General features: G+C 38.3%; 2 protein-coding genes across 6 annotated transcripts; one reads left to right on the top strand and one right to left on the bottom strand.

Moving 5' to 3' along the window:
• Positions 1–371: 371 nt before the first annotated feature.
• Positions 372–3,132, bottom strand: LOC130738762 (probable inactive receptor kinase At1g48480). The gene is made up of 2 exons (XM_057590902.1): positions 1,622–3,132; positions 372–1,290 (listed from the first exon to the last, which is right to left on the bottom strand). Exons 1-2 carry the CDS (start codon positions 2,937–2,939, stop codon positions 656–658), a joined length of 1,953 nt encoding a protein of 650 aa, XP_057446885.1. The 5' UTR covers positions 2,940–3,132; the 3' UTR covers positions 372–655.
• A 4,016-nt stretch (positions 3,133–7,148) lies between these two features.
• LOC130738763 (putative pentatricopeptide repeat-containing protein At1g12700, mitochondrial) lies at positions 7,149–12,312 on the top strand. 5 transcript variants are annotated; one of them, XM_057590907.1, is made up of 5 exons: positions 7,149–8,414; positions 8,691–8,838; positions 9,308–9,484; positions 10,642–10,722; positions 11,893–12,312. In XM_057590907.1, exons 1-2 carry the CDS (start codon positions 7,205–7,207, stop codon positions 8,834–8,836), a joined length of 1,356 nt encoding a protein of 451 aa, XP_057446890.1. In that variant the 5' UTR covers positions 7,149–7,204; the 3' UTR covers positions 8,837–8,838; positions 9,308–9,484; positions 10,642–10,722; positions 11,893–12,312. The 5 variants fall into 5 exon arrangements, with proteins under 5 accessions (XP_057446890.1, XP_057446887.1, XP_057446888.1 ...); XM_057590904.1 differs by having other exon boundaries at positions 7,149–8,838; positions 10,648–10,722; XM_057590905.1 differs by having other exon boundaries at positions 7,149–8,838; positions 10,645–10,722.
• The last annotated feature ends 1,322 nt before the right edge of the window (positions 12,313–13,634 follow it).

Genomic DNA, 13,634 nt, shown 5'->3' with positions numbered 1-13,634 from the left:
AATAATCATGCCGGACAATTTCCCAACTGTCCACCTTCAAAGACATCACAAACCCCTTGCACTGGAATTGTGGTTTGAACCTGAAATCTGACCCGACCCGAGATCCCAGCTTCCGTGGACCTGGCTAGTGTCACCGGAGGCCGGAAAAGTTAATGAAAATTGAATTCAGGGCATAAATCATCCATCTTGACAAATGTGAGGGGGTTCACAAGACTCATCAATTAAAGTGGTTATACATGTTATTGCCACCTCCAAGACAGTTCTACCAACCATGACAGTCACAGCATCATATATCCCAGTTTCAACAGAGAAAAAGGTTCATCATAAGCAAAAAGCTAACATCAAAGAACGAAACCAGAATCCACCGCCAATAACTAATGGAACAGATATGTGCTACCCCTTAGTATTGATTGGGAAGAAAAAACGGGAACTAGTACAATGGAGGGAGGGGGTCAAGGAATTTGAATTCTAAATTTTCACACAGTAATGCAAATTAAGATCAATCGGGAAAAAATACATGATACTGAAGAAAATTGAGGCCAAAGCTAGAAAGAAGTTACAACATCCAAGGAAAATATGACAAAGCCATAAAGATGCTTCCATTTACAATCCATCAGTATTCAGTAGTAAGAATGGAGGCGAACCCAGATCAAACTCATCTAGAAGATATATCACCTATATCATTGATCAAATCATGTTGTTGGATTTGGTCTTGACCTTCTTTCAAGCTTGACCTGCGCAGCTCTTCTATTTGCTGTCTCACTTCAGACATTGAAGGGCGGTTATCAGGGTATGGTGCTGCACAATCCACTGCAAGTTGCAACAACTGCACCATCTCCTCTTCAACATTCTGATCCCGGAGAAGCTCAAGATCAAACACCTCAGAACTCCACTCTTCTTTCACAACTGATTGCACCCATCTGGGAAGGTCCACTCCTTCCTCATTCAAGAGGGTGTGAGTGGGTGCCTTTCCGGTCAGAAGCTCCAACAGCAACACGCCGAAGCTGTACACATCTGCCTTCTGAGACACTTTGCGAAGATCGGTTACCTCTGGCGCGCGGTAGCCAGCAACCCGATTGGGTGTGGATGAGGGGCCAACAAGGTGTGCGAGGCAAAAATCAGATACCCTGGCATCATAGGACTTGGTTAGGAGGATATTGGATGACTTTATGTTTCCATGAGAATTATTTGGCCCTTGTGAATGTAGGTACTCAATGCCATGAGCAGCTCCAAGTGCAATGCCTGATCTGATTTCCCAATTCAGTGGTGTCCTACCAGCTCCTTTGTTTCCTGTCATAAAGAATTATAATATTCATTTCACCATATTCATACTTCATACAAACAAAGAGGTTAATTGGATTCAAGAGATGCCAGTCAAATTATGATTCCTAAAGGATACAACACTACTCACTTCTCTTCTTTTGTTAGATGCAATGTGATCTTATCAAACAGTCAGTGATCCATAGCAATTATGCATTCTCCAGAAAAGAAAATAAATGCACAACACCTAGAAGAATGCAAATTGCAGAAACCATTCTAAACAAAAACTCATACTGAAAACTAGCAAAGAAAATCTGAAATCAAAAACAGAAACTGAAAACGACAGATAGATAAGGCTCACCATGCAAAAGTGCAGATAAGCTTCCCATTGGCAAGTAATCAAGAACAAGAAGCTTCTCATCCCTGCTATAATAGTAAGCCCTGAGAGGGACCAAATTGGCATGATCCATTGCTCCAACCAGTTCAATCTTCTCCTTGAATTCCTTCTCAGAAATGGTGACATCCCTCAACCTCTTCACAGCCACCACAGGCCCAATCTCCAAAGCCGTCTTATAAGAAGTCCCAAAAGTTCCTTTCCCCAAAACCTCTGCAGAGGCTCTCAGCAAATCCTCCAACTCAAACACTTTGCCTGGATTACCAAAAAACACCAACTTCTTAGCCCCACCACCACCAGCCACCCCTTCACTCCTGGCACCACCATTCACCGCCACCACCGCCGGGGCGGCGGCCAAGTACCCATTACCATTCCCCACATTCTCATCATGCTTCACATTAGCAGCCACATCATCCACAGACCTAGTCTTCTCACCATTCTTGCTCCTGCACAAAAGAATCAAAGCAAAAACAACCAACAAAAGCAGCACCACAGACCCAATCACAATCCCAGCAATTGCCCCACCAGAGAGCTTGTTCTTTTTCTTCTCAGTACCATTTCCTTCAACCCCATTCCCACTACCTGCATCCCCAGGACAAGGTTCGAGTGGCTTCCCACAGAGAGTATTACCCAGAAACGAGTCTTTGGAGAAACTTCGCAGCTTTTCAGGCACTGGCCCATTGAGCATGTTGCTGGAGACATTGAACTGTGCGAGATCCCCCCTGTCCAACTCTGGGAGCTCACCGGAGAGACGATTATCCTGGAGGAGGAGGGTCCTGAGCTGGGTCAGGTTCCGGAACCCCACTGGAACCGGGCCGGAGAAGTTATTGGAGGCCAGGTTGAGGCGGACAAGGCCGGTGAGGCGGGAGAGCGACGCCGGGAGCTCACCGGAGAGGAGGTTGTGCTGGAGGTAGAGGTTGCGGAGCGAGGAGCAGGCGGCGAGGTCGGAGGGGAGTGGGCCGGAGAGGGCATTGAAGCGGAGACTGAGAGTGCGGAGGTGGGGGAGGGCGGAGAAGACGCCATGTGGGAGTTGGCCGGAGAGGGCGACGGCGGGGAGGCGGATCTGGAGGATGTGGGTGGTGTTGGCGTCGCAGTAAACGCCGAACCAGTTGCAGGGGGTGGGAGAGGTGGCGTTCCAGAAAAGCGTTCTTCCGGCGACGGCGGAGCGGAGAGTTAAGAGGGCGGCGCGTTCGGTGGAGAGATCTGGTTTAACGAGAGAGGGGAAGAAGAGGAAGATGAAGAAGAAGAAGAAGAAGAAGAGAGAGACTCGCATTCGCATTGGCATTGTTGCAATCAATGTGTGTTGCGTTGGTCTCAGAACTCTTTCACTCTCTTGTTCTTCTCTTTCTATTGTGAATGTGTGTGACTGTGTGTGTCTTATTTCTGCTAATAAAAACACCACACAAGGGGGAGTGGAGTGAGAGTCAACACAAGAGAAGAAAAAAACAAATGCTAGTACTTCTACTTCTAAGATGGAAATTTGATGAAGTCACTTGACTAATACTAGGAGCTTATCAAAAAAAAAAAAATTGAATAAGACTAGGATTATATGGAGGTTTAATTTATGAATTTGTTACTTTAATTAAATTTTGTTGTGAGTATTTTATTATTTTCGTAATTTCGAGTCGGACAATATTATTATGTCATTATGTGCGGTAAAGTTTTTTCTCTTAAGTATATAAGTAACTTTGGGTAAATGATACACATTATATAATAAACATCATATTAAGGGTGGAGGTGGCGACAATGGTCGTGTTCATAGTGGTGACGCTAGTGGAGATGGTGGTGCCAACGCTAGTGGTGGAGCCAATGTTGGTGGCGGTGGTTGTGACAGTGGAGTGGTTGTGGTGATGATGAAGGTGTGGTGGTGAAGGGGGTGTTACTTGGTGGTCATGATGAAGGTGGTGGTGGTAGCAACGTGGTGGTTGCAATGGAGTCGCAAGTGGTGGTGGAGGTGGAAGTGGTGGTGGCAATGCAAGCGTAGTGGTAGTGGCAGCGACGGTGATGGCACGAATGAAGGTGCATGTGGAGGTGGTACAGTAGAGATTGGCGGTGGTGGTGGTGACAATGTCGGTGAAGGTGGTTGTGGTGGTGGTGGTGGCAGCGATGGTGATGGTGGTGATGGCGGTGGATGGTGATGGTGATGGAATTACATGTTATTGAAACTTAAAACCATATTTTGTGATTTTGAAAAACATGCTAAAACAGTTTTAAAATTCAATAAAAACTCACTTTAGCTTCATTTTTGTCAAACACATTTTGTTTTCAAATTTGCATTTAAAAACCAAAAATTTGAAAACTGACCACCACTCCGAACGACCCCTTAGATACATAAATTTTGTACAGCTAAAAAATGTAGCGAGCACTAACCTCCAATCACCTTCAACTAAAAAGATTATATAAGACAGGTAGTATAATTATGCATGAAGTTAAATTTAATCAAATTAAATATCATTGCATTATCATTATCAAAGAATCTCAGGAAGGCTTTGGAATGGTGCAAGGAACTAATTAATGCCCTCTATTTTATACAATTATCAATTTTCCATCTACCTAATAGCAATGCTCATCCTTACCACCCGCCTAATAATTCTTTAGCTCATTCTAATCAATTTAACAGTGCTAACATCCTACCGTAGGATCTGATAAAACATCATATGCATTTGGTGGAAAAATTCCTCCTGATTGCAATACTATCATTTCAAGGATTGCAAAAACTCTTGATTTGTGTTGGTTACTTGGTTTCCACCAATGTATTGAGCTGCAGAACCAGCATACTGCAGCAATGCCTAATAATGACCCCACTCAGCATCAATAACAATCCTAGAAAGAAAGAAAAAGACATCTGAGCTGTTATTGCGAATCAGCTAGAGACTTCAATAGTTGTGAACCAGCTAGAGAAGGAACATGACAACTAAAGACTTCAATAGTTTAGATCTACATGCCACACCATATGACAAATAAGGAGACTTCAACAACTTGACAACCAGATAAGCAGCATGGCAGCTAGATACTACACCACATGACAAATAAAAAAGTCAAACACAATGACAATCATATAAGCGAAGGAAGACTGATTGTTCTTGACATATTTATCATTGTTGAGGACCAGAATATATAGGATACGGTGGTTGAGCTTAAGAAAGCATTGTCTATTTGTTTTCTTAATCAATCTAGTATTTGATGAATGTTTGTAATGTTGATAATAAAATAAGTAAACTGACATTTGCAATTTGATTGCAATATTTTCTTATGCACAAGACTACAAGAACCCCTAGGCATCTTCTCATTTTAAGGTTGATAATAGTTTAGTGATTGATTGTAATAATTTAAAAACTTTCAAGGGCTATTGTGTAAATGACAATCACTCATACATACCTTTGTGTACCAAATATAATATTACATGTGTTTTTATATTATCCACATTAGGCCTGTCCACCAACCCGTGACCCGTCCGAAACCCGAGAAATCCGACTATTTTAATGAATAAACGGGTGGGTCGGGTCGGGTACCGGTTTGTGCGGATGAAAAAAACGTGGTTAGATGCGGTTTTAACGGTCGGGTGCGGATATGAATTTTATTTTTCGTCGGTACCCGAACCGACCGTCCCACCATCTAACTTATCTGTTCATAAAGCTATATGCATGTGATATATGAGTACCTGACTACCTATTTCCCTTTCTTTACCTGTACAACGTCCCATATTATCTCAAAAGTTGTGATAAAATCAATAAATAAATGTGCGGTGTAATCACTTCTTGTCTCCTGGTGTCATTTCATCATTATATTTACTGAATATAGCTTCTGTACCTATAACTTTTCTCTTCTAGCCAGCTGCAAACACATTTTAATACAATATTTCTTTCTCCAAAACGTGTATAAAGCTGCAAGCTCATATATTAATTATTTATATACATAAGTAAAAGTAAAAACATATTTTTTTATTCAAAGTAAGGACACAATATCACTTACCCACTTACACTCACACAAATTATTTACCCAGAGTCCAAAGAGAACCCAAGGAGCCACCATCGATCACCCTATCATCTCATTCTGCCGCAGGAAGTGGTGAAGTGCACCTTTCTGGCCCCATCGAGCATCTTTCTTCTTCCCATCTCGAAGCTCCACCGAGACGTTGTCGTTGAAGCTCCGCAGCAGCAAGATCAGCTTTTGATCTCTCTATTTTCTATCTTTTAGTTTATCACGTTTATCTCTTCTGTTTTTTTCCGGAAAAGTTATGGATTTAAATGGTTTCTCTGTATCTCTTTCTCGCTCTCATCTCTTCTTCTTTTTTGCCAAAATTTCTGGATTTGAATGAATAACCGCATGAACCCACCCGAGTAACCCGCTATTCGCCCAACCCGAAACCCGAAAAAACCGATAACCTTCTCGGACGGTCACGGTCCAGTATGTGTGGTGGTCGGTTTTGGTCGGATCGAGCTTTTTTGGCCCGAATCCGTCCGAAACCGACCGGTGGACACCCCTAATCCACATTACTTAATTGAACTCTTTTATTTTATATTTTTGTAATATTTATTTTATTAAATAATTTAATTGTAAAATAGATCTATCAATTTAGATAATAACATAAGACTCATTTTATAAGAAAAAACAGAGAACCTTAATCCCAATTTTCTTCCACACTTTCATTGAAGTATGACCCTCAATTTTTATTTTTATTTTTAATTAGTGTAGGTGACATCATTTTGCATGCATTTCATGAATTTTGCTTCATCACCCGTCAGCATGATGCTTGAACTTTCCACATCAATTTTGATCCCTCTAAGTTTTTTTAATCCCTTTCGGTCTCTCATCCTCCCCCTTCTTCCTTTTCCTTTCACCTCCTCTTATGAAAATATATGGTGAGGTGGTTATGGGGGAGTGAGAAGAGGAAGAGGAATAAGGAAGAAGAAAAGAGATCGAAAGTGATTAAAAAACTTTAGAGTAATTAGACAAAATTCATAATATGTAAGGAAAGTGACATCACTTGGACTTGGACTGATTTCAAATAAAAAAATTCAGAGACCAAAGACAAATGCATTTTTAAACCTATTTAAGTTCCTCTCTATTTATGAGGGACTAGAACATATTGAAGTGTATAAACAATCTATTACATTATGAAACCAAAATTACTCATAGAGTCATAGTTTAAATTAAGGGGAACAAAAATGAAATTAAAAACTAAAAGGGGTAGCATAACTAGTAGGTGACTTCTTAAGTATCTGGACAGAGTTTGATCCATGAGTGGTGCGTTTGCGTTCCACTGTTGATTCGATCTAGAGCAGGATTTTTTAAAAAACTCTCAAATCCTGCTCCATAAGACATTTTCCCCTTATGAAGAAACATTTGTTGAGAGACCCACTTAACTTGATTTCCGAACTTTGAGGGTTTAGTCTCATTGTTATGGACTACAAGATACTTGCACAACAATTAATCCTTTTAATTTTTAATAGTTAATACTTAATACTTAATAGAGTGTCATGCCCATGAAAAATTGAAAATTGCAACCCAAAAATGAAACCCCAAACCCAGAGACAGTGAGTGAGACCAATGTTGACGACGATGTCGTTGTTTCGTCCAACGTTGTTTGTCTCCACCATCCCCTCTTTTCTTCTTCGCTTCTGCCACTCTCACTCTCACTCTCACTCTCACATTGACGACGCCGTTTCCTCATTCCTTCACATGCTCCATTTGCACCCTGCACCGCCCATCATCAAGTTCAACAAGATCCTAGGTTCCCTTGTGAAGATGAAGCATTACCCCACTGCTCTTTCCCTTTCTCAGCAATTGCAATTCCAAGGAGAAATCACACCTGATATTTTCACCCTCAACATCTTTATCAATTGTTACTGCCACATGTGTCAAACCAGCTTCGCATTCTCTGTATTAGGCAACATTCTCAAAAGGGGTTATCACCCAGATGCCATAACTTTCACTACACTGATTAAGGGTATGTGTCTTAATGGTGAGGTTAGGAAAGCATTGAACTTTCATGATGATGTGGTTGCAAAGGGGTTTCAGTTAGACCATGTTGGTTATGGGACCTTGATCAATGGGTTATGTAAAGTGGGAGAAACAACGGCCGCCCTACAGTTGCTGAGACGAATTGAGGACCACACGGCGGCTCGACCTGATGTGGTAACGTACACCACAATCATTGATAGCATGTGCAAAAATAAACTTGTGAATGATGCATTTGATTTATATCATGAAATGATTGTCAAGGGAGTTTCTCCCAATGTTTTCACTTACAATGCTCTTGTCTATGGGTTTTGTGTTGCGGGTCAATTGAGAAAAGCAGTTGGTTTGTTCAGTGTTATGAAAATGGAAAATGTCAAGCCGGATGTTTATACGTTTAGTACATTGATTGATGGCTTGTGCAAGGAAGGAAATGTGAAACAAGCTGAAAATGTCTTAGCTTTGATGATAAAAGAAGGTGTGAAACTGAATTTTGTTATTTATAATACCTTAATGGATGGCTACTGCCTAATTAATGAGATGAGTGAGGCTGAGTATTTGTTCAAAAGTATGGCTCGAGGGGGAGTGACGCCAGATGTTCAGAGCTATAGTATCATGATTAATGGGTTCTGTAAGGCTAAAATGGTAGGCGAAGCCCTTAATCTCTTTAAAGAAATGCATTGCAAAAAGCTTGTTCCTAATACAGTAACATATAGTTGTCTTATTGATGGTTTGTGCAAAGCAGGGAGAATCTCCAATGTTTGGGAGCTTGTTGGTGAGATGCATGATAGAGGTCACTCAGGTAATATAATCACCTACAATTCCTTATTAGATGGTTTATGCAAAAACCATGATCTTGATAAGGCTATGGCATTATTCATGAAATTTAAAGATCACAGAATACAGCCAGATATGTACACCTACACGGTGATAATTGATGGACTGTGCAAAGGTGGAAGGCTTAAGAATGCGATAGATGTATTTCAAGTTCTTTTGAGTAAAGGCTACAATTTAAATGTCAAGACGTATAATGCTATGATCAATGGGTATTGTAAAGAAGGTTTATTTGATGAAGCAGAATCCTTGATGTCAAAAATGGAAGACAATGGTTGCATTCCTGATGCTGTGACATTTGTAACAATAATTTCTGCTCTCTTTGAAAAAAATGAAAACGACAAGGCAGAGAAACTTCTTCATGAAATGATTGCTAGAGGTCTATTGTAAGGGTGAGTTATGACTTATGAGAATATACTATACTCTTCTTCTAATGTCTCACTACCTAGTTAGTTCTTCAATTTTATTAAGTGTTTGTTTTCTTTTATGATTGTTAGATGTTAGATAGTTGAGTTGTGCATTCTTTTATGTCAATTGTGGTTCAATTATGGATTAGCTCTCCTAAAATTATAGAACTACTCACTGGTTAATATGATAATAGAACCAATTATATGTTCCTTTCAGATTTCAGGTCTTTTCCCCCGCTTAACTTGTAGACTTCTATCATGATATCGAGATCAAGTTTCTGATCCATGGATCCAGAGCATCTCTCTCTTAATGCCTCTCTTCCAGATTTCAGTTTTTCTGTTTTCTAGATTTCAGATACTTCTATCAGAAACTAACTTAGATAGTTTCTAGTTTAGTAGTCATACAGCTTAAAATTAACAATATAAAATGCTTAAAACTGAGTTTATTTTGCAGTTATATCCCTATCTTAATGTTGTTGAGAAGCAGAAAATATTGGCTCTACATGAAAATGCTTACCGTTAATGCAATAAGAACACTGGGAATACTAAGCCTCCACTGCTGCCAACGGAGAGGATGCTGTGAACGTTGAGTTCTGGTGCTGCCAAGGCCAAAAAAGAATCCCGCACCAGTGTAAGTTTCCTTCCTGTATGTAAATTTCACTATTTTATATATTATCATATGCTATGCTGTACATATCCTTTGTTTTGTGAAATGCCTCTCAGAGCTTTCTCTCTACCAACCGAAAGTATTTGTCCCTGTTGTTTCATTGATTTTCCTCACTTGAGAACTTTCACCTTAACAGGATAAGTTGCATTACGGACAGAAACATCAGTTTGGAGAAATAAAAATTCACTTTATATATAATCGCAACACATCATTGGAAAACTTATGCTTCTCTTTATATTTCATTGGAACTGTTTCATGCTTCTTAGTGTTTTTATTTGGAATTTCACTTACAGTCATAGCTTAAATGGTAGACCTTACGGGGCATATGTTCTAAGTTCCTTTTTTATCTCTCTTAGAAATTACGTTTAACTAGATATAAATCTGTTTGTTTATCTCTTGCCATCAATGAATTAGAGTCATTGCTTCTGGATAAGCACAAATTATTGGATTGACTAACAATGAACTATTAAACTTTAATTTGGTTGCTGATTTTAGAAATTAGTATACTATTCAGGGTGCTTTAATGCATTTCTTGCAAATTGCTATCCAAGCTTTGCACACCTATGACATTGCGAGCATCCTATTATGAAATGTAGCTTTCTAGTTCTTAAGGACTTGTGCGATTTCAATTTTCATCCTCTTTGAATTCCATGTTATCAATTTTAATTGTAAAAATGCCTCTTTGTTTTCACCTTATTTCCAGATTTTAAAATTTTGTTAAGACAATCTTTGTGTTTAAATAGAAAATGAAGTAAAAAATAAAGAGCATTTTTTACGATTAAAACTAAAATAACAAATGAAAATAGAAAACAAAATGTTGCCAAGAGCCCAACATGTGTTTTCTTGAGGAACAACTATCTTCATCACAATGATTATCATTTTCTATTCTAGGCTAAGAAAAAGCAAAAGTGTAATGTATATTTTCCTTGTTCAAATAGTATATTTTCCCTTTTCACAAGGATCCATCTCCATCAATCCTAGTGAAAAAATTTCTTGATTCAAGGTCATGATTTTTAGCTCTATCACATTTTTTTGGTTATCATCCTCATTAATTTGATGAACCTTTTGGAGGATTCTTGGTTCTTGTAATAGATAACTTAAGGTTATGTTTTTATTTCTAGAAGCAGTACCTTCCAAATATGAACAAAAACATCCCCAGGGCAGAGGAGAAGTTCAAAGAGACAAGTGCTGAATTATACGAGGTGATTCTTATGAACAAATTGAAATCACAAGCCCTTTTCACTGTTATTTTAATGAGTTGAAGATATATTTTTTCATTGGAAGGACAAGTTGAAGATATATTTTTTCATTGGAAGGACAATGAGGAACAGGAAAAGTGGAGAAGTGATCTCAATCTGAAAAGATATTTTTATTCTTAAAGCTCTTAGTAAACATTCAGTTGAAACCATTCTATTCCTTTAATTATTTATCGGTGCACATTACTTGCTGCATTCGAGATTTGATGTAGTTCCATCAAGATTTTTGTCTGCTTTTTCTATGTCCGATGATTTTCATATACTCCTTTCAATGAATCATTAAGAAAAGCATGACCATTAAGAAAATTGTGATCTTTGATTTAGTTTCAAACTTTCAATGTGGCTGAACTATTTTGAGGTCTTTCTAGTTTCGCAAAGTTGAAGTTACTTATGATTTGATTGCTTGCTGTTACTACAATTTTAGGTCGATAATTTAATTCTTTCTCATGAGTGCAGGTTAGATTTAAAGTTCAACAGCATGTCAAATAAAGTAACAGTTTTGTTCCAGTAAAATTTGGTAGCAAATTTTATTATCTAGAAATAAAAATAAATAGTTTTCTGTCATCTCTTTTTGTAGTGACTTGTTGCATTTATTAGTATAATACAAAACAAAGTAGTTCAATTTATTGATAAATAAAATAAAATGTCGATGATGAAGTTCTAGTTTAATGTAGTATTTATATTTGATTTATTTACATAAATATGAAAGTTTGCTATAGTTGGTGAACTGATATGTATTACATATCAAACCTGTTTAGACTTCAACAACACCTTCTATTCCCTGCTGTTGTTGCATTGGTGAAAAATGTTTTTACTTCCTTGAGTACCCAAAAGTTTATTAATAAGGTGAGAACTTGTAATACATGGTTTCCTTTCGTAGTGGGGTGTTTGATTGGTTTGGTTTTCTTTGGGCTGTCCTCTCTTTCTGGAGGATGATTTGTTCTTACTGAGAAGGGTTGTTTCTCATTCCTTTCTCTTTATCTATATATGATTTTGCTTTAAAAAAAATACATGACTTCTTTTCCATCTTGTAATACAAATACATGGCCATACTTAAGGTGGTTTTAGACTTTTAGTTGTGTTTATTTGTCTTTGAAGTTTGCTTGGGTTTCCCAGGTACCAGGTGGTTGACACTACTGTATTTAAACCCTGCAACATTGATATGGAATTTCAATATTTAACCAGAGCAGAAGAATTGCTAACTTGCTATTACTACACTTTTGAAGGCAGGAAATGAATCAAGCTTAGATCGTCTTATGAAGCAGATTACAAATTTTATGTCTGGTATTGCTGATGAGTTCAGAATTGTTGTTGTTGAAGCAATAAGATCTTTGTGCCAGAATCGATCTCTGTTTGTGTCTTGTATTGTAGTTTTCCTCGCCCCATATGTTCTTACATTTTGTTTTCCTATATGAATGGTCTAAATTATTGGTTTGTATCCTGCTATTATCTTCCAGATGAACTTCTTGAGTAACATTCTTAGAGAAGAAAGTGGGTTTTCTTACAAAAAGGTTGTGGATTCAATTGTGATTCTCATTACAGAGTTCACAGATGCAAAGGAAACTGGATACCTTCATATTTGTGATTTCACTGAGGATTGCGAATTTTCTTATTTTGGTACAGCCTTGATAAGAGACTAGTTTGAAAAATTATGTAAATCTCGGAATTTTCTTGCGTTCCATTATTACATCATCATGTGTTTGATATTGACGCAGGAGCCTTCTGAAAAAAGGCTTTTGAGATAACTTTGTAAAAAGCAACTAAGATGCATTGAGAGGATTCTTGTCCATTCCTGATACAAACTTTAATAAGGTCCACGTTAACTTCAACCAATCATTGAATTAAGTGTTGAAAAAATACGAATACGAATGGTAATTTGGTGTTACATATTAGTGTTTGTGGATTGGACTTAATTTTAAAAGAAAAAAATCATCCGATCCAATCTCGGTTTATAATTATATCACCCAATGGATTGTCTCTAAATTCAAATTCGAAACAATCAAATTAATTTATAGCAGTTTGAATTGATTCGCATTTTTTGGTTTTGGTTTAACTTTTCTCCCCCTTGAGATTGCAATGTATAAATCTTAAAAATATATAATAAATAATAAATACAACGATATATAATTTATAACATTTTTTTTACAACGAGGGCTCAAGTCCGCAAAAAGAGACTGCGCGCGGATAAGCCTAGGAACGTAACACCTAAAACATCATATAGCATCAAAGTTAAACAACTTGGAGGAGAGCTCTCCAGCACATGATTCCCAAGAGATAAGTCATGAGCTATATTAGCCAAAAAAATCCGTAATTTGGTTAGCTTCATGACAAACATGGACAAACCAAAACTCCCACTCCCTCTCCTTCCAAGCTGGAATTTGAGTAACTAGTCTCTCATAAGGATGACTCGAATCACACCCATGATTAACAAGATGGACTACAACACTAAAGTCACTCTCTACAATTACCTTGGGTAATCCCCTGCTCCAAGCTAACACTATAATAGTAAAAATCCCCCAAAGCTCCGCCCACAAAACATTAGAGGAACCAAGATTGCGACAGAAACCGAATAACCAATGTCCCAACTTGTCCTTGCAAACTCCACCACACGTCGCCAATCGCCCAATCCCATGGAGCCCTGTACCGAGCCGTCGGTATTACACTTAACCCCGGGAGGAGGAGGAGGAGGAGGAACCTGGTCTACCTGCATCACCCGATACCCACAATGACCGGGCAGGGGAGAGGAAAGGAGGGTTGAACGACCCTGGGAGTGCTCGAGTTGCAAACGCAGAGCTACAGTAAACATCTGGTGCAATATAATTTATAACATTAATATAACATTTATAAATTATAATATA

Source organism: Lotus japonicus, chromosome 2 (genome assembly GCF_012489685.1).
Source record: "Lotus japonicus ecotype B-129 chromosome 2, LjGifu_v1.2".
NCBI classification, from domain to species: Eukaryota; Viridiplantae; Streptophyta; class Magnoliopsida; order Fabales; family Fabaceae; genus Lotus; species Lotus japonicus.
This window is presented reverse-complemented; position numbering and strand designations above follow the sequence as displayed.